At 38.4% G+C, this 21068-nt stretch overlaps 1 protein-coding gene across 1 annotated transcript in view; it reads right to left on the reverse strand.

Annotated features, from left to right (window-relative positions):
• Nucleotides 1-21068, reverse strand: part of IL13RA1 (interleukin 13 receptor, alpha 1) — a 61029-nt gene that overhangs the window by 11916 nt on the left and 28045 nt on the right. Inside the window, exons 5-10 of the mRNA XM_012653549.1 lie at nucleotides 19319-19506; nucleotides 16273-16421; nucleotides 12300-12347; nucleotides 11904-12036; nucleotides 9053-9149; nucleotides 6557-6641 (exon numbers count right to left, since the gene is read on the reverse strand). Coding sequence (XP_012509003.1) covers nucleotides 6557-6641; nucleotides 9053-9149; nucleotides 11904-12036; nucleotides 12300-12347; nucleotides 16273-16421; nucleotides 19319-19506 — 700 coding nt within the window. The remainder of the gene's footprint in view (nucleotides 1-6556; nucleotides 6642-9052; nucleotides 9150-11903; nucleotides 12037-12299; nucleotides 12348-16272; nucleotides 16422-19318; nucleotides 19507-21068) is intronic.

Genomic DNA, 21068 nt, shown 5'->3' on the forward strand with positions numbered 1-21068 from the left:
TATAACCTTGAGCAAGTTACACATAAGCCCTCTGGTGTCTCGTTTTCTTCATCTGTATAATGGAGTTAACACATACCAATTCCAGGATGGGGACAAATTAATGAGAGCAGTGCTTGGAAAAATTGTCTGGCATATAGTAAAGGCTCAGTAACTATGAACTATTATTACTGTTGTTGTTGCTACTATTCCATTAATTAATACAAGTATTTCCATTTCTCTATGATGTTCATATAACTTTAAAGATAGTTATATCTGGATGATAGGATTAAGGGTGATTTAATCTTTCTCTTTTGATTATCTGTAGTTCTAATTTTTCTACAATAAATACATATTGCTTTTAAAGGAAAAAATATTTTAATTAAAAAAAATACACCCTGGAAATTATACTTTCATTGGTTTCTGGTCATTAGACCTAATGCTTAGCTGTGTTGGATAAGAAAAAGGCAATTTGTTTTAATGAGGTGAACACTGCAACAGAAATAGCTTCTAAAAATACATTAATCTTTCTAATTGCCATTTTTCATTCCTAAAACTTGAATTACTGTCATTTTCACCTTTTACCAGCACTGTGGTCTTTTCCTGAGCGCTGCTTCAATGAAGATGTCCATGTAAGGTAAAAGAAACAGATGCAATGGCTCTGACCTATTATTCAGTTTTGTGAATTATATGCCAGTCTAATTTTAAAATCACTTATAGAAAAAATAAATAAACCCACAAAATTACCAGTCCATAATTTAATCTTTACTGCCAATTTTTTTAAACAAGGTAATTGACAATAAAATGGCCAAAGATGAAAAACATCATAGATTAAAAAAAAAATCAGTGTTTCAGAGGTTAACACAACTGGCTTTTAGTTATTAGTTATCTAAGCCTAGAAAAACAGCATGTTATATAGGCTTTTATATTTTAAAGAGACAAATTCAGTAGTATAATCAAACATCAAGTCTCAATTTAAGATTACTTTCAAGATTTGACTAAGATATTTCCCACAGTGAACTGTCTATAGAAGTGAAATGGGTTTTGTGCACCTAAGCCCTTTCGTATGCAAGTTCACCTATTCCGTGCCCCAGTCCTCTTCAGACTAACATTCGAAACAGAAAGTTGTACAATATGAATTGTAGATCCCATGCCTTAAAATCACTGCAGCTTAAAAAAAGAACAAGTTGAATGTGGTGTGGAGAGGACTAACTTGGTGCCACTTGAGGTGGCTATTAATCCAACTGTTCACTTAAAAAAACTGATAAATAAAGGGAAAGAATTAAAGATGCATCTTGCCTTTTTAGCAGGAACTGAATTTCAGAACAACCAAAAAGTCCAGTTGATGACTGCAAGCAGTGCTTTATAGAACAGTGCCAGTTTATAAATGCAGATGAAATGATAGAATGAAAAAAATTGTCATTTTACAACCCCTAAGAAAATGATTGATTTGGGCAGGGATATCAACTGATACAAGAAGCATTAGCTGAAGAGTTGACAGGGTGCTGGCATAACACCACACATTATCTTCAGATGGCAAGGGAGGAAATAAGTGCAGATGGCAGGAAGGGACAGGCTGCTACCACCCTAAACAGAGTGCTCAATCTCAGCCTCACCAATGTTGGAACAACTGGATAACATCTATCTCCTGACAATTGGGAAAGTTGGAAAAATTTGAATATGGACTGAGTATTAGATGATATTAAGAAATTAATAATTTTTAAGGCACAGTAATGCTATTTTGGCCATGTAGGGAAGCATTCTTAGTTTCTTAGTTCTTAAAGACACATACTGAAGTAAAAAATAATGAGCAGTATTTGAAAGTCAACTCCAAGTTTTAAAAGCTGCTTTCTGATCAGGAATGTAAAACTGGCACAATGCTGAAATTATAACTGGTTTCCAAGAAGTGGTGGAAGAATGGATAAAACGAATTCAGATAAAGGAGAAGCAATTCCCTCTGCAATTCCCCTTCTCCAACCCCACCTCCCAATATGGCCAGCAGCCCAACTAGTCACAAGGCAAAGGCAAATAGCAAAGCAAAAGGAAAAAAAAATTCAGTTGGCCAAAACGTTACTACAGTGATGAACAAAACATCATCAAAACACTGGAAACCTTAAGAAAAACTATACTGAAGATTTAACTTATTTGTGGCCACACCTAAATAATTGAAAAAAAACACTATTAATGGTGCAGTGTGGAAGAGGAGAATGTTTTAAAATGACATGGATTAACTCTTTGGATTAGAAGTTGATAACTTTGGGCTCTATGGGTTCTAGTGTAGGTTTTGTAGTTACCTCTCTATGTAACAGTCCTTGAGAAACTTCCCTGTGCCCACTATTGTCCTCACCTCTAAAGTGAAGGACTTGGATGAGATTCTAGAGTTTTTAAAATCTATAATTAGGTCGGGCGCAGTGGCTCACGCCTGTAATCCTAGCACTCTGGGAGGCCGAGGCGGGCGGATTGTTTGAGCTCAGGAGTTCGAAACCAGCCTGAGCAAGAGCGAGACCCCGTCTCTACTAAAAATAGAAAGAAATTAATCGGACAACTAAAAATATATAGAAAAATTAGCCGGGCATGGTGGCGCATGCCTGTAGTCCCAGCTACTCGGGAGGCTGAGGCAGGAGGATTGCTTGAGCCCAGGAGTGTGAGGTTGCTGTGAGCTAGGCCGACGCCACAGCACTCACTCTAGCCCAGGCAAAAGAGCGAGACTCTGTCTCAAAAAAAAAAATGTATAATTAAAGGGAAATAATTAAATATGTAAACATCCACCTCATTAGATGACCTCTAAGGGTGGGCTTGCTCTATAATTTGCTGATTCTAGAAGTAAAAGGTTAGTTTTTCTGCTGCATATGCAATTCAATTTGTGAGAATGGTGGCCGTGTAAAGAAAGCTGATAATCCATTTGGTTAAAAGCAGACATAAAAATTTGTTCTCTTACCCTTTCTCCTATCTGGCATTTTTATTATACTTTTAGTTTTAAAAAACCGATTTTGTTTAATGGTCTGCAACTACCAAAACGAAAACACCTTATGCTTTTAGTGGTCCATCCTGTCAGTATATCTGCCTCACCAAATTACAGAATTATCTGACTCATTGGGATGAAAACAACACATTATCCTCTAGACAGCAAATTGAAAAAAAGCAATTTTCCCATCTCTGAGAAAGATAATTGATCTGATTTTGCTGTCAACGTTCCCATCATTCACTCTATCACCCAGACTTGAAAACTTGAAATTATTTTTTACTCTCTCCACCTTTCATCACCCACACAGAGTCACCAAGTCATAATGAGTTAGTTTCCGTTAATAACATCTCTTACGTCAATCTCCTCTGCTACCATCTAAGTTCAAGTCTTTATTATCTCTCAGACCTGGATGACTACAATATTCTCTTTTTCCCTTAATGACTTGTACAGGGTTTCTTTTATTATAAAAGTAATATATGCTCATTATAGGCAACTTGGAAATTTCAGAAAGGTAGATGGAAAATAATACCAGTTACCCACAATCCCTCTGCCTAAAATGATCATTGATTCTGACCCATTTCTTTCCATTGCTCTATGTGTATGTTAATGCATTTTTATAAAAATTGGGATTGTAATATACTACACATTTATGATCTGTTTCTTACTCTTATGAGTATTTTGTTATGAAATACTTTGAAAATCTAACTTTTCTAAACTAATTCTTGATTATTGATGTTTCATTGGTCTCCAATTTTTCATGCTAGAAACAAATGCTGCATTGATCATTCTTGTGCCATTGTTGGATTATTTCCTTAAAATCGATACCTAAAAGTATAATTACAGGTTCAAAGATTTCTTGCTATATTTTACCTCGTTGTCCTCCAGAAAGAATATGTATCATTTTACAGGCCCCACCAGCAGTGCATGAAAAGTGCCAGGTCCCCACTCACTTGTTAAACCCTGGATAATTATCACTTTTTATAAATCTATTAGGTTGGAAATTTCTATCTCATCAATGTTTTGGTTGGCATATCTGGTATATATTAGTGAGTCCAAACATGTTTACACAGATAATGGACATTTATGCCATGGTATTTTAACTAGTCTCTATGCTGCTAAGAGGGGAAGCAAACTCAAATGCCTTTCAAGGGTCTGGAATTTAAGTCAATGTGCGAAACCACAGCGGGAACTGGGAATGTCAGGGCCTGAGATGAATCGGAGAGTACATGCCCTGCCTAAGATTCTAAATTGAAAGATTTTAATTATACCCCACTGGCCAAACAAAACAATTTAATGGGGCAAATTCAGATCTAGGTTTCCAGTTTGCTACCATGCTAGTGCCTCCCCTCTCTAATCCATTCTCTCCAGATTATCGGACTGATATTCCTAATACCTTCCCATTTAAAGCTAGTCATAATGTGACCCCAAATCTTTTTCTGAGAAATACCCTATCCCAACTCTCTACTGCTGTCATCAGACCTCTTAGAAGATGATGAAGTTCCTGACAACAAGCATTCTATAGTACAAGAAGCAATGCAGCATAGTAAAAAGAGCAAGAGAACTCTCGCATCAGATAGTCCTGGGTCAAATCCTACCTTATCACAAACTAGTTGTGTAACTGAAGCTAAGTTACTTAACCTCACTGAGGCTCCATTTCCTCATCTGCAAAATGGTACTAATAAGCACCTACTCGATAGGGTGGTTATGAGGATTCGATAAGGTAAGATAAGCAAAGCACTTAATACACTGCCTGGCACATAGTAAACTTTCAATAACAGCTTAGGGTTGTTTGAGTACTTGCACAATTCCCAACCTCCAGCATCTATCACAGGTGGTGAAATGAAGAAACAGACAGGGATAATTCTAAGGAAACTATCCATATCAGTGATTCTCAAAGTGTGGCCCACAGACTATCTCACCAGGATAGGAATCATCTGTGGGATCCTGTTAAATATGCAGATTCCTGGAACTTGTCCCAGATATCCCTAATCAGAATTTCTGCAGGTAGGGCCCAGAAATCTATATTTCTTACAAGCATGCCAGTTGATTGTGACTCAACTAAAGCTGAAGAACCACTGGCTGCCAAACTCACCACAGACTGTACCTGAGGGGTACAATCTCCCCCTCAGGCACCTGACTTGTAGACCTACCTGCCTAGTGGTGCCCTGTCCCCCAGGGCCTGGCAGAGTTACCCCTTCCCTATGAAGATAACTTGGTGAAAAAGTGATCCAGAATAATCCTCCTCTGATAGCATATCAGTTTCCTTGCCTTCCTTCCCTAACCAAGTATCATCAGTGCCATTGTGAATCACCCAGTATTACAAGAATTATTTGGGGATTAAACATAAAAAGACATTGTTAGCAATAGTAACACGAATTGCTAACACTTATTAAGCACTTATACAATATGCCAGGCATGCTAAGTGATTTCTGTTAATTATTGTGTGTTAAAATTTAATATATATAACACTATGAGGCAGGTGCTATTTTTATCTCCACTTTACAAATGGCAAAACTGAGTCACACCGAGACTAAGGAAGTTATCCAATGTCAAAAAGATGGTAAATGACATAGCAGAGATTCGAATCCAGACAATCTGACTCCAGAGCTCAGGCTATTACCTACTATGCTGTACCACTTCCCTAAATTAACTGCCTTATGCCTGATATTACTAATTTAAGAGATATACAATGATATTGATATTTATTTCATTTAGTGTCTTTATTATTTCATTAGGGTAAATGTATTTATCACAGAAACATCAAACCCTTTTGTTTTCATAATGTCTTAGGTTTTCTAGCCACAAATTCTAGCATGAGCATCTGCAGGAAACCAACTATAACAGTTGGAGTAGGTCTGCTCTACTTCCACGTCTTTGGAGTCCAGCTTGCCAAGCAATAGCATTAACAAAATGCATTCAAGTCGCTTACCCTACCTTCATATTTCTCCACATTAGGTTTAAAAAATTATCCAGGAGTCAGAAAGCCTGCCTATTAGGCTAGCTTCATATAGGAGGCTTATCCACCCACACACGTGTTTTGATAAAACATGTCCCCTAAACCAGAGGGAGAATGAAGCCCAGGGATATAAGATGGGCAAAGAATTCTGGGGACTTCTTAGCTAGTATATTTGGCCTGAGATGCAATATTTAAAATTAGCTCTTCTTTAATCTTTTAGATAAATTTAGTTTAAAAGAACCAATTTCAAAATGAAATTCTGATACATGCTACAACATAGATGAGCCTTAAAAAAATTATGCTAAGTGAAGTCAGCCAGGCACAAAAGGACAAACCATGTATGATTCCACATACATGAAGTACCTAGAATAGGCAAATTCATAGAGACAGAAAGTAAAATAGAGGCTTATCAGGGGTGGGGAGGGGTAATGGGGAGTTATTGTTTAATAGGCATAGTTTCTATTTGGGATGATGAAAAAGTTTTGGAAATAGTGGTGATGGTTGCAAAACATTATAAATGTACTTAATGTCACTGAACTGTACACTTAAAATGGTTAAGATGGTAAATTTTATGTTATTTATATTTTACCACAATTTTTTAAAATCACATAGCCTCCAAAAAAATAACCAATTTCAAACTCTATGAAGTTAGTGCTTACCAAGGTATCATCATTCTGGTCTCCAAACATTTCTTTAAAAATCTTGCCAGGATCAGGAATTGGAGGGAATATAATGATCTTGAGCCTTTAAGAAAACAGAGACATTCTGGTTCTAATCTTCCAGTCCATTGGAGCATCCCATTTAAATACAACCATTTTAAAGGAAGGTATAGACAAAAGACATGACACACAAGTCATCTTCAGTGACAAAGCAGTTGTGAAGAAATTTCTAAAATAGGCTAGGGGAAAAAATCAATGTTCTAAATGTATTAAGTTTGGGTAGAGCAAAGGGGCCATCAGGATAACCAAATTACTTATATCCTATCATGTAAATAATAGTGTTATACTTTTAATACACCAGATGGGCACTTGCTGTGTATAATTTTGAAAAAAGTTCTGAGAACAAGGTATATTTCTCTTTAATTTGTCTTTTCTCTTCTTACTTCTCTCCTATTTTTGAATCTTATAGCACTCTTTGGTGGGTCTGCCTCATCACCCAGGGTACCCCAGGCTTTGGTCTTGTCCTCGTCTCTATCTCACATGCTTTATGAGCACTCTCTTCCGGTCTTAGGGCTTTAAATCCACTTACATGGCTGGGACTCCCAAAATTAGATCTCTAGCCCAGACCTCTCCCTTAAACTCCAGATTTGTGTACACAATTGCCAATTTAACATCTCTACTTGGATATCTAATAGGAATCTCAAACTTATCATGTAAAACTGAAGTCTTCACCTTTCCTTTAGACCCAGCTTTCCTCACAATCTTCTCTGTCTCAGTAAATGGCATGGGCATTCACTCAGTAGCTCAAGCCTAAAGTCTAAGAGGTATCACTGAATCCTCAATTTCTCTCATAACTCCACAGAAAAGCAGTTATCAGTAAGTCTTTTCAATCCTACTTTTAAAATATATCCCAGGCCGGGCGCGGTGGCTCATGCCTGTAATCCTAGCACTCTGGGAGGTCGAGGCGGGAGGATCGCTCAAGGTCAGGAGTTCGAGACCAGCCTGAGCGAGACCCCGTCTCTACTAAAAAATAGAAAGAAATGATCTGGACAACCAAAAATATATAGAAAAATTAGCCGGGCATGGTGGCGCATGCCTGTAGTCCCAGCTACTTGGGAGGCTGAGGCAGAAGGATTGCTTGAGCCCAGGAGTTTGAGGTTGCTGTGAGCTAGGCTGACGCCACGGCACTCACTCTAGCCCGGGCAACAAAGCGAGACTCTGTCTCAAAAAAATATATATATATATCCCAAATTTGACTACTTCTTACTACCTCCATTGCTCACTCCCAAGTAGAAGCTACTCTCATCTTTCTTCCAAAACACTACAATGCTTCCTAACTAATCTACTTCCATTCTTGCCCATCTCAGTTCTTCACTGAGCAACTACAATGACCTTTTATGACAGTAAATCAGATCACATCCCTCCCTGGCTTAAAACTCTCCGATGTTCCCCTATCATGCTTAGAACAAAATCTCAGTTCCTTGCCATGACCTGTGTGATCTGCTTGGCCAACCTCTCTGGCCTCACCTCCTGCCACCCTCCTCCCCCTTGCACACTCTAGTCCAGCCAGACACACCAAGTTCATTCCAGCCTGAGGCCTTTGCACTTGCTGGTCTTCCAGCCTGGAGTGCTCTTTCCTTGAATATCTGAATGGCTCATTCCTTTACTTTGTTTGAGTTTCTCCTCAAATGTCACTTTCTCAGAGAGGTGTCCCCCAGCCGTCCTATGTAAAATGCGCATCCTATCACTTCCCATCCCTCTCCCACCAACTTCTCACTCTGTGTGTGTGTGTCTGTGTGTGTGTGTGTGTGTGTGTGTGTGTGTGTGTATCCCCTACTAGAATGTAGACAGGGACTTTGTTCTGTTCACTGCTATAACCCCAGTACTTAGACAGTGCCTAGCACATAAATAGACACTCAATATATGTATGCTGAATCAATGTTGAAATAATGATAAAATGTCAGTTATGAACCCAGTTTAATAACATTATTCCAACCTTAGGTATTTACTGCAAGAGCAAGTAACAGTCCCTATAGTGAGACAGAGAAAATAAAACATCCTCAAGGAATAAGTAAGTACCATATTTGGTGAAGTTCTCTTCCCTACAGCATTAGGTAGCAGTCTGCTTTGCATTAATACCAGACAAGTCATTTCATTAGTAATGGTCTCCATTTCTAAAACTTCATTCCAATAGTTACAAAACTGTTGATAAATTAGGCATTTGAAAGAGTATAGTGAACATAGGGCCTATTCGACAATCCTAAACCCATGCAAAAGGAGCAATGCTTGAGCAGAGCCCTAGGAAACCAATCCAATACTTTCCTCACTGGAAAATGGGCAAAATAATACTTCTTTGCTATGTCATGCTACCAAAAGCCATTAATGGCCAAAATGCTTCTAATACATAGGGCAAACATAAAACACCAGCACAAAGAGTAGTAACCACAGCAACCAGCCTAGCAGAAACTGTAAAACCCGCCTGGGCAGCGGCCTTACCTTTTTAGATAAAGCAGAAGGACTATGATTGCACCTGCAACAATGACTGGAATGATGAGTAGCATGGTTATATAGAATGTGGGATTGGGCTTCTCACCTGGCGAATGGAAAACAAACAAAGGCATGAGAAATAAAACCCTTTTAGTAATAAACTAAGCAACAATTCCATTAGCTAGTGAGATCACAAATATTTCTCCTCCCAACCCCAATCTATTTTCCAAAAACTCTTCATACATCTTATCTTCTCTTATCTTAATAGCTAAAAAAAAAAAAAAAAATCCTGTTCTGGTGCCTGAAATTCCCTGAATGAGTGAACACTTTAAAGATTATCTGAAATCAGGATTTCTTTAATTAGTTTTAGATACTATTAACAATGATGTTATAGTTAGTAAATGTCTCATCTCATTAACAGTGACTATCTTTTCTTAATGGTTACTTACTACTATTAAATACCTAAAAAATCCTAACAATAACCACCACTATTATTCTTCTTAAATGAGCACCTACTATATATCTGATACTATATGAAGTGCTTTTATATACTTACATCTATGCTATAGACAGTATTATCTCCCATTTATACAGATGAGAAGGATAAAGCTCAGAGAGGTTTAATAAATCATCTAGAAGTGTTTTTAGTAAATGATAGAGTCAGGCCTCAAATACAGCACCGTCCAATTCCAAAGCCTGTTTTGCTATACCTAACACATAGAATGTCATTTGTCTATTTATACATTCATTTTTCCCACTAGGGCATGAACATCTAGAAAGCATCATCAGGGCCTAGTACCATGGTTTTAAGCAGCCACTAAGATGACCCCAAATGATTCCTGCCTCCTGATATTCACAGCCTTGTGCAATCTCCTCCCCTTGAGTGTAGGCTGGACTAATGGACTTATTTCTAAATAACAGAACAGCTGCAGTAATGGGATATCATTTCCAAGGTTAGGTTATAAAAATGGTTTTATAAAAAACCTTTTTCCCTATTGGGTGTTCTATCATACACTCTTTCTTGCTCGGATCACTCATTTGGGGAAGCCAGCTCCCATGTCACGAGGTAGCCCTGTGTAGCAGTCCAAGTGGCAAGGAACTAAGGGAGGCCTCCGTCCTAGTTTCCTAGGGCTGTTGTAACAATTTACCACAGATTGGGTGGCTTAAAACAAGAGAAGTTTATTCTCTCATGGTTCTGGAGGCTAGAAGTCCAAAATCAGGGTGTTGTCAGGGCCATGCTCCCTCTGAAGGCTCTAGAGAAGAATCCCTCCTTGCCTCTTCCTAGCTTCTGCTGGCTCCCATGAGTTTTTCTTGGTTGTAGCTGCATCACTCCAGTCTCTGCCTCTGTCTTCACATGGCTTCTTCCCCATGTGTTTGTGTGTCACTCTGTGTCTCTGTGTATCCTCTCCTCTTCTTCTAAGGATACTAGTCATTAGATTGAGGGTCCACTCTAAGCCAGTATGACCTCACCTTAACTTGATTATATCTGCAAAACTCCTATTTCCAAATAAGATCACATTCACGGGTATTGAAGGTTAGGACTTGCAACATATCTTTTTGGTAGACACGATTCAATCCGCCACAGCCTCTATCCAGCAACCAGTGAGGAAATAAGTTTTCCAACAACTACATGAGTGAGCTTGGAAGTGGATTCTATAGCCCCAGACAAGTCTTCAAATGAGAGTACAGTCCTAGTTGCAGCTTGACTACAACCTTATGAGACCTCTAGCAAGGCTGTGGCTAGATTCCTGACCCACAGACACCATGAGATGGTAAATGTGTGTTGGTTTAAACTGCTTAACTTTGGAGTAACTTGTTATACAACAATAAATAAATTAATACAGCCATGCCTGGTACGTAACTGGTTCAGCCTCTCAATTAATAGGAAATTAATGACCTCAACAACCTGTCTCTCTGACTCTTTAGACAGCTGTTTAAAAAGTTTTCAAGTTGGTTCTATATATTGTCCCCTGGAGCCACAAAAAGGAAAGCCTATTCCCTCTTCTACTTGACAATACCTCAAATATTAGAATTCAGCAATCATGACTCCTCCATGTTACTTCATCAATTGTTCCTCACCAAGTTTCGAGATTCTTCAACATCCTGACTATCCTTTCAAGGACGGATTCCATTCTCCCAATGCATCTACTTCAATGTGGTGCTCAGAATGGAATTATTGCACACTTCTAATGTCGCCAGACTACCATACCCCCCGCCCCCCCCCAACCCCAGCTTCCCGGCAGCATTCTCTCGTTCTGGGTGTAGCACTATCACTGCTACTTAAGACTGCATATGTCTTTTAGGGATATTTAAGGTTCCTATGTGGAGTCACATTGAGCTTAAAATCAAATAAAGCCCTATACCCCACCCCACAATACACACATCCATAAAGTGTAGGTCTTTAGAATCTTGTACTTGAGCCTGCTTTGTTCAGCCTTTCAATTAATAAATGATGTTTTTTTCAAACCTAGATACAGGTTTATCTCTATTAAATGCCATCAAAGTCATTGATCCACTCCTGATTCTATCAATCAGCACATAGGACAGTCCTCTAGCATTGTACAATCTGCAGATTCGATTATGCCTGCCTTCTATATTTTTGTTCGTGTTGTTAATATAAAAGTAGAGATGGGACAGAGGAGAGGATAACACCATTTGGATTGTGGTTTCCCCAAGCTGTATATTGTAAATTAACCCTGGGTGATTTGACAGTGATTCAAAAAAAAATAAATTTTAACTGTAAATACTCTCTGGCTGACATCAAGAAAGCATGACAATCCCTTTCCCCAGTCCATTTTCTGCTTTAGCTTAGTTCCCATGAAGCAATGTTTTAAATTTTAATGAAATCCTGTTCTCTTACCTATACTCATCGCTTGACTCCAATTACTCCAGAGTTTGTCATCCTCATAGCATAACTTATTTGTTTTGACTCTTATTCTGACTGTGTTGAAAGTATCAGGAAGAACACCAGGGACCATGAAACAAATCGTATCCTTAGATATGAAATAAAAACACACACGGAATATTATCAGTTTATTCTCTCTCTTTGCTATTAAATCATAATATAATTATCTGCCAAATTCTGTATATGATTAAGACTTGGACTGCAATTCAAATTATCTGACTTTGACTCCTGAAAAACAGTTGGCAAAGTAGTTTGTTTTTCTCAAAGCAGCTCAAATTTACACTATGCTTGCCCTGCCCCACCCCCAATGACTTCGAGTAAGTCAAAATAGCTAACGTTGAATTTACTGACCTCCTCGTTTCTCTCAAATTCTAAGTTCTGACATCTAGCCTCTTCAACCTGGAAAATAAAAAACAAAATGAACAAGTCCCAAATTTTTAAAAAACACATTTTATATCATTTAGCCGTTTCTAACAAACTTTCCTTTTACCCCGTTAAAAGAGGACCAGGTACAGTGAAAAAGCGTTGGCCTTTTTAATAAGTGGTGCCGGGTCAATTCCATATCCACATGGGAAAAAAAGAATCTTGACTCCTTCCTCACATTATTTGTAAAATCAATTCCAGATATATTGTAGATAAATGTAAAAGATAAAGTAAGTGAACAAATACATAAATACAGCAAGCTTTCAGAGGAAAATGTAGGAGAACATCTTTATGATTTTGAAGAAGGAAGGTATTTCTTAAACAAGATTTTAAAAACCCACATTAACCATAAAGGAAAAATTTCTATAAAGTCATCTATATTAAAATTTGGCCAGGCACGGTGGCTCACGCCTGCAATCCTAGCACTCTGGGAGGCCAAGGTGGGAGGATCGCTCAAGGTCAGGAGTTGGAGACCAGCCTCAGCAAGAACGAGACCCCCGTCTCTACCAAAAATAGAAAGAAATTAGCTGGAAAACTAAAAATATATAGAAAAAAATAGCCGGGCGTGGTGGCGCATGCCTGTAGTCCCAGCTACTCGGGAGGCTGAGGCAGGAGGACTGCTTGAGCCCAGGAGTTTGAGGTTGCAGTGAGCTAGGCTGACACCACGACACTCTAGCCCCGGCAACAGAGAGATACTGTGTCTCAAAAAAAAAAAATTAAAACTTCTGTTCATCAAATGACACCCTAATGGGGAAATAAACAAATAGGCAATATGTAGAATGTGAGAACATATTTGCAACTTCTTTTTTTTTTTTCGAGACAGAATATCGCTCTGTTGCCCGGCCTAGAGTGCCGTGGCATCATCATAAACACAATGTTGAGTGAAAGAAGGCAGACACACAAAAACGTTCATTCTGTATAATTCTGTTTATAGAAGGCTTTAGAAGTAGCAACAAAATTAATCTATGGGATTTAGACTACATGGTTCCCACTAGAATTTATGAAGAGCTGAAAGGCCAACCAAATGATGAAGGGCCATTCTTTCAATATTTCATACAGCAGTAGAGCAAAAGCCACTCAGGGGGCTACTGTACTCTATTGCTGGCCATTTGGAATCAGAGGCCTGCTGGAGAATCACAAGAGGCAACTACCACTTGAGGGATCAAGTTGCAAACTGATGTCGCCCCCCCCAGATCATCTCCCATATATAAATTCCAAAGTCAGCAAATCAATGTGTAGATTTATGTCTCTAGGCTCTTGTTCAAATGTAAATCCTCTTGCATAGTATATCACTACTCAGGCACCTCTGAGAGAAGGAAAACAAGGGCACAGAGCACCAAGTAGATAGTTTGCAGGGATGGGGGCATGGTCAAAAACAAGTTGTTTCTTATTTAATGATTCTGTCATGAGCTACCTCTAACCACAGCCCCCATGTGATGGTACTGGTTCATGTTCCAGCCTACTTCCCATTCTTAACTCCTCTTAACACCAGGCAAAATAATTCTCTGAATTATCTTGCAAAAAGGGGAAAAAAAGGTCTAACCAGCAGAACTCAAAATCAGTGAGCACACACAAAGCTGATGACATTCTAGGAGAGGAAGCAGTTAGTGAACATCTGCTAGGAGAGCAAACATTAAACTCAAGTGTACAAACAGAGTTAATTTCAAATAGACTACAGTTCTGACTTAGGTAGATAACTTCCATAGTATATGTGTTCTCTTCAGTTCAGAAGTTTGTTTTTAAAAAAAAGTAACTCCATTCAACAAGAACTTATTAAGTGATGATTATGTACCTGGTGTTATACTAAGTATTCCCAAAGTTTAATGAAGTTTAATGACCAATAAACCTTTGAAGTCATATTGACTTCAAAGTCATACAACTATTTTGGCCTGTAGAAAGTTACTTAACCTCTCTGAGCCTTAGTTTCTCAATAAAATGTAGATTAAATTAGTATCTATTTCATGGATTCTCATGAGCTACTACTATATAAGAAGCACACAGAGGAATATCTTTGTAACACTCATAAACACCTAGTAAATGATGGTTATTGCTATTAAATATTGAGGTGGTCTCCACCAGTTACAAATACAAGTTTGGAGTTAGAACTTTGTTTAAATCTTGATTCTACCACTTACTAGAAACGTCACCTTAGGAGTAACTAAGTTTTTTCATCTGTAAAGTAGAGACAAAATAACAGGGCCTAGATCCTTCAGGTTACTGTGAGGACTAAATGAGACAATTCAGATATAGTGCTTATTAAAATACCTAGTACATAGTAATCACTCAATACATGTTATCTGCTATTACTAGTAGGAACAGTACAAAGTAGATACCACCTGACTCCTCCTACAGGAGTTTATATTTTCAGTGGAGAGAAAAGGCACACACATGATCAAGTTAAACAGCAGGGCATAACTGAGTGGCAAAGTGAGTAATGTAAATAGCGTGTGTCTCAGGATTTCAGACAGGAGAGAACAATAAAGGCTGAAGTAATCAAGTATATTTCAGCTTTCTGATAATTCACTTTGTTGAAAATTCAAGCACCAGCTCCCCTCCATGTGAATGCCCTTTGTTTTTTCCCTTTGCAGTTATTTCATGGGGACACTGTAATTTCTGGCACTAATAATGATTATTATATTTCAGCAGACAGATTCATCTATAAATGCCCAGAAGAGCTCTGTTCTGCTGTGGACCTGGTCACTCCCTCTGGAGTTATACCCTGTCAACAGTGGCTTAATTTAGTCAGCATTTTGAAAGTTCCATGATGAGCTAAAACAACTCAACCAAGGAATTTGCTCACATGCAAGATGTTAGGCTCCTTTAAAAGCCAATATAAAACACTTAGCTTCTATCTAACCTCTAACACACAAATGTATAAAGGGACCAGACAGGTAGCAAACAAGTGAGTGGTGCAGTCCTCGTGGTCTTGAGGCGCCACCTCATGGACATTCTTAAGGTACCATGATTTTAAATTTAGGCAAAAAAATTCAAACCTGATAAACAAAGAAACAGAATTCCACTTTGTGGTCCAAACGAAAATGTATGAGGCCCTAGTTTGTGACCTCTACTCTAAAGTGGAACGATGGGGCTGATGCCCTGAGGTTATACCACATTCTGGTCAATGTCCCATAGGACCTCTAATCAGCATGCTTTGCATTAGATTCTGAATAGCATAAATGTACATAATCCAACAAATACTAACTACTCAAATTTTAATACTTTAGTTGCCACCAAGTCCAAGAAAATTGAATGGCCTTATCAGAGCCTCCAAGTGTCTGCACGATCTGATCTCTGCCTACTGTGTTTAAGACATCTTTTCCTACTATATTTTGGCCACATCAGCCTTCTTTCTGTTTTTTCACGCATGCGAAGCTCATTCTTGACTCAGAATCTTTATATTTGTTGTCTCCTCTACCCCCAGATCTTCACGTGGCTAGCTTCTGCTCATCAATCTGGTCTCATGTCAAATATCATTCGGGCCCTCCCAACCACTCTACTACATCACTTCATTTTATTTTCTTCATAGCACTCATGCTCTGAAATTAGCTTGTTCATTTACATACTTATGTTCTATTATATAAGCTTTATGAAGGAAAAAAATTGTTCATCAGGTGTCATGTTTACTGCTTTATCCCCAACACATAAAACAGTGGTTGGCACATGGAAGATGCTTAATAAAAATGTGTTGAGCAAATGAATTAATGAATGGCTTGAACTTTGCAGGCAATACTACCATAAACCCTCAAATCTTCCACCATGCCCTATTTCAGACAAGAAGTTTCATTATCATCATCATCATAAGGTGATAAATGTAATAGCTACATTTCATTGATATTTCAATGGAAGAAGTTCAAGTAAAAGAAAAACATCCAAATAAAAACAACAATCTAAAAATCCTTACAGAGAAAACATGTGTCTCAGTTTGGCTGTTATTCACTTCTACTTCATAAGATAAGCATCTGCTAATAAAATTCGGTGGATTCTCCCATTGCACGTATAAGCCACCATTTTGGAAGAAGAGACTTTTAATATGTGGAGGATCAGGTTTCACTGAAAGATAGAAATGGAACACAACAAATTAGCTTCCAAAGTTTATTTGATTACACACACAAACACTCTCTCTCTCTCTCTCTCTCTCTCTCTCTCTCACACACACACACACAGTCTGCCCTCCCTATCTGTGGGTTCCGTATCCATGGATTCAACCAATTGTGAGTCAAAAATATTCAGAAAAATAAATGGATGGTTGGAACATGTAAAGATTTTTTTCTTTGTCATTATTTCCTAAACAATACAGTATAACAACTATTTACCTAGTATTTATGTTGTGTTAAGTATTATAAGTAATCTGGAGATGATTTAAAGTATATGGGAAGATGTACATAGGATATATGTAAATACTATGCCATTTTACATCAGGGACTTGAGTATCTGCCGATTTTGGTAGCCTTGGGGTTCCTGGAACCAAGCCCCCATGGATACTGAAGGATGACTCTCTCTATATATGTAGGGATAATGAAGGTTCACAAAGTTAAATCAAAATAGGGCTGATGCTTTTAACGGCCTTATATGATTAGATATATAGTTTTAGAATTTCTGACTAGGCATAATTAGTAGAAGAAGTTTATTTAAAACTGCCTAGTAAAATAGATTTAAGGAACATCTTTGGGGTATCTGGCAGATGACATGAACTCTGACCTGCATCTGGTTAGAAAATGACCAGGGTATAATCAGAATATCTAGCTACAATATAGAGAATAAAGTGGTGCCTGGGTCCAGATGTGCTTCTACCTGATGAGTAACAAGACACCAGGTACAAGGGGCTTCCCTAGCTGATATTCACATGTGCCAATCAAAGATCACAATTCATGTTACAATGCAAATGCACCTTGAGGACATTATGTGAAGTCATATAAACTAGTTACAAAAAGACAAATACTGTATAATTCCACTCATATGAGGTATCTAAAGTAGTCAGATTCATAGAACCAAAAAGTAGAAAGGTAGTTGCCAAGGGAAGGAGAATTAATGTTTACTGCCCATAGAGTTTCAGTTTTGTAGAATGAAAAAGTTCTAGAGATCTGTTGCACAACAAAGTGAATATACTTAACACTACTGAACTGTATAGACACTTAAAATGTTTCTGATGATAAATTTAATGTTACATGAATATAAGCATAATTAAGAGTAAAATAAAATTTTTTTATAAAAAACATTAGCCTGGTCAATTTGTTTTTTCAGGAATCAGCTATACTAAGAGCAAGCAACAGAAGATAACGGATAATTAACAGAAAACAACTTGAAGATGTCATCTTCTATTTAAGAAGGATCTTCCTTCTGCCTTTATGTCACCGTTAATATCCAGGGAGAAGAGCAGCAAAATAAGCCTTAAAAGGTCATCTAACCTGCCAAACGGGGGGAGCAAAGAGAAGAACTTTGCTTCAGTCTACCTCACTTGGCAAATTACCCCAACCTCACTCCCTTGGCCTACAAACTAAGCTGCCTTTGGTCCACTATTAGAATTCACTTCCATGACTACCTGAAGGGGTGGTAAATAGTGTTCTGCTCACAGACTCGGGAGCCTTTGTCAATTTATGGCTATTTTCCCATAAATTATCTGTATGCCACTTAGCCAGAATCTGAGCTCCTGTTGGGAATTACAACAAATAAACCACTTTGCTTTAGAGATATACAAAACAGTTTTATATACATTATATCATTTAGACCTTATGACAATTTTTTGAGGTCAAGAGGGATTATATATTCCATTTTACAGATAAAGAAATACCTGAAGACGGTTTACATGCCTTGTCCAAAGTGGAGAAATTAGAACCTCAATCAGATATTTTGTGTTCAAGTTGAAGGTTCTTTCTAAACAGGCCAACATGCAGCTGGTATACCCAGATATGGCTACACTGGTTGTTAAGACTGATCAGTGCCCATATCATATAGTGTTAAATATTTTGAATATCACCTCTGATTATACTACCTTCAATCTAAGCTTTTTCTAAGTAAGAGTTATTCAGAAACTATATATGATCATATGAGCATTATCCTCTCAAGTATCATAAGTGAAAAGAGAATAGATCTTAGAGTCAGACAGCCTATCTTCCTGCTGTGGTTTGAATGTTTGTCCCTTCCAAAACTCATGTTGAAACTTAATCCCCAATGTGGCAGAACTGAGAGGTGGGGCCACTAAGAGGAGACTGGAGTTTTGCCTTCATGAATGGATTAATCCATTCATAGTTTATGGGTTAATGGATTAATGGTTTATCATGGGAGTGGGACTGGTGGATTTATAAGAGGAAGAGAGACCTAAGCTAGCATGCTCAGTCCTCTCACCATGGGATGCCTTGTACCCCCTTGGGACTCTCCAGAAAGTTCCCACCAACAAGAAGGCCCTCACCAGACTTGGCCCCTTGACCTTGGACTTCCCAGCCTTTAGAACTGTGAGAAATAAATTTCGTCCCTTTTCTTTCTCTCTTTTTTTAAAGATAAGGTCTTGCTCTGTCACCCAGTCTGGAACCTCAAACTCTTGGGCTCACAGGATCCTCCCACCTCAGCCTCCTGAGTAGCTAGGACTATAGGTGTGTGCCATCGTGCCTGTCCTCCTTTTCTTCATAAATTACCCAGTATCAGGGATTCTGTTATAAGCAACAGAAAACAGACAAATACAATTCCAATCTTGGTTCTACAACTAAGTGCTCTAAGTCTCAGAATACTCCTAAGTACACAGGATAAGGATAAAGCACTTGGCACATGTGCTCGATAAATATTAGCATTTCCAAGCTTGCTTCTTTAAAAAGGATCTATCAAAGAAAGGTATACATAAATATATTCCCTTGTTTTTAGAAGATCTTAAGACCCAAATCATCATTATTATTTGTACTGATGGTTCAAAAGAACACTTTTTACCCACACTGTCATAGTAGACTTCTAAAACTTACCACGAGAAGTTAAAGGCACTATATTGAAGGATGGTCTAATTTTTCCTGCATTATCCTTGACCATTATTTGGACACTGTGTTGTTCAAAACTGGAATCCTTCACTTTAGTCAGATCAAAGGAACAACCAATGTGCTGACCTTCTCTGTAGATGTTTTTACATTGAAGAATATTTCCCAGGCTGCTGTGCCTACGAGATAAAATGAGACAACCTTCCATATTATTTTTAACAAGGTATTCAAGAAACAAGGGCAGAATGTTTTTTAATGACTGAAAGAGATGTCCATGAAAAGGAATATTTGCAATAAGACAAGATAGCTTTTTTTAAAGCCCTATTTTACAATGTGGCTCATTTCATATACTAGGAAGAAAAGACTGTTCCTTTTTGATGAATATTGGCACTGTCAGTAGCTACAGAAACTATTAGAGTCCTGTTTCCTCTTCTGTATAAGAGAAGGTGTTCTGAGTCCAGGACTGGAAGCTTTATGCTTCTTGAAAATGCCTATCTGCTGAATTCATTCCATGGTTCCCCCTGGTCCCTCTGCCTGCTCCTTCCTTGTTTGCTTGGCTTGTTCCTCTCCTTTCTCTCTCTTCCCAGGGGGGTCACACTCACATTCTTCTCTGACTCCCTCATCCACTCACCTCCAGTTTATCACTCCCAACCCTCAGCTATAATTTCTATGCTGGGGATTCCTAGTTCTGACCTCTCACCTCAGAGCTAGTCCCAGATTTCCAACTGCTCCATTTGAGTGTTCTATTCTTGCCTCAAATTCAGTGTCCACAACATATCATGCACCCTGTTCGCCACTAAACTGCTTTTCCTTCCAACCTTCCCATTTCCATCAGTCACAGCTCATTTTCTCCAGGCTCCTAGATTGGACACTTTGAAATCACCTTTTCCCCCTGTATTCTATCGCCAAAATCTGTTCTTTCTTCCTTTGTAAATCTTCTTGGATTCTGGCCTTCTATGATACTCTCATTGCCCACGCCCTGTTCCATACCCTGATCACTTCAGGCTTCATTTCTTCTCAGATTGACTTCCCTGTCCTTCATTATTGGTGCCCTCCAGTCACTGCCAGATCAATGTTCTAAAACGCAATGGCTTTCTAAGTGTCTTACTTCACCGTGCAGCTTTAAATGCCTTCCGTAAGTATTAATAGTACTGCTGGTATCTTATTTCCCATTTCACCTCTGCACATACCGTTCCCCAGTAATCATCAGTACCTAGCACAATGCAGGCAGACAGAAGGCGTTCACTACACTTTTTTGTCTAGGCTATCAGAGAACCCTGTTTTTCAGTAACTGGCAGAAGACACAGTGTCAAGCCTTATATCACTTGCCACAACGGGAGTTGTGCAAAGGTTCTGCAGAAAAGGAAGACAAATTTAAAATAATGAACTAAGAGTAAAAAGTCCCAAACCTTGAACTGTTACCTCAGAATCCTCTGCTGTAATTTAAAATGCATATTTTGAAAACTCTCTCCCAGAGAATCTGACTTAGAAGGTTTTGTCAGGGCCTAGGAACCTGCATTCTGACAGCAATTGTCCAGGGCATTCTACTGCAAATCAGTTTTTTTTAAACAAAACAAAACAAACCTCGGAGCTAATGTATTTACTCTTTCAAAGGCTATGCAAAGAAATGCTTCAATATGGAAAATGCCCAATTAATTTCTTTCTATTTTTAGTAGAGACAGGGTCTCGCTCTTGCTCAGGCTGGTTTTGAACTCCTGAGCTCAAACAATCCGCCCGCCTC

Source organism: Propithecus coquereli, unplaced genomic scaffold (assembly GCF_000956105.1).
Source record: "Propithecus coquereli isolate 6110/MARCELLA unplaced genomic scaffold, Pcoq_1.0 Scaffold422, whole genome shotgun sequence".
Lineage (NCBI taxonomy): Eukaryota > Metazoa > Chordata > Mammalia > Primates > Indriidae > Propithecus > Propithecus coquereli.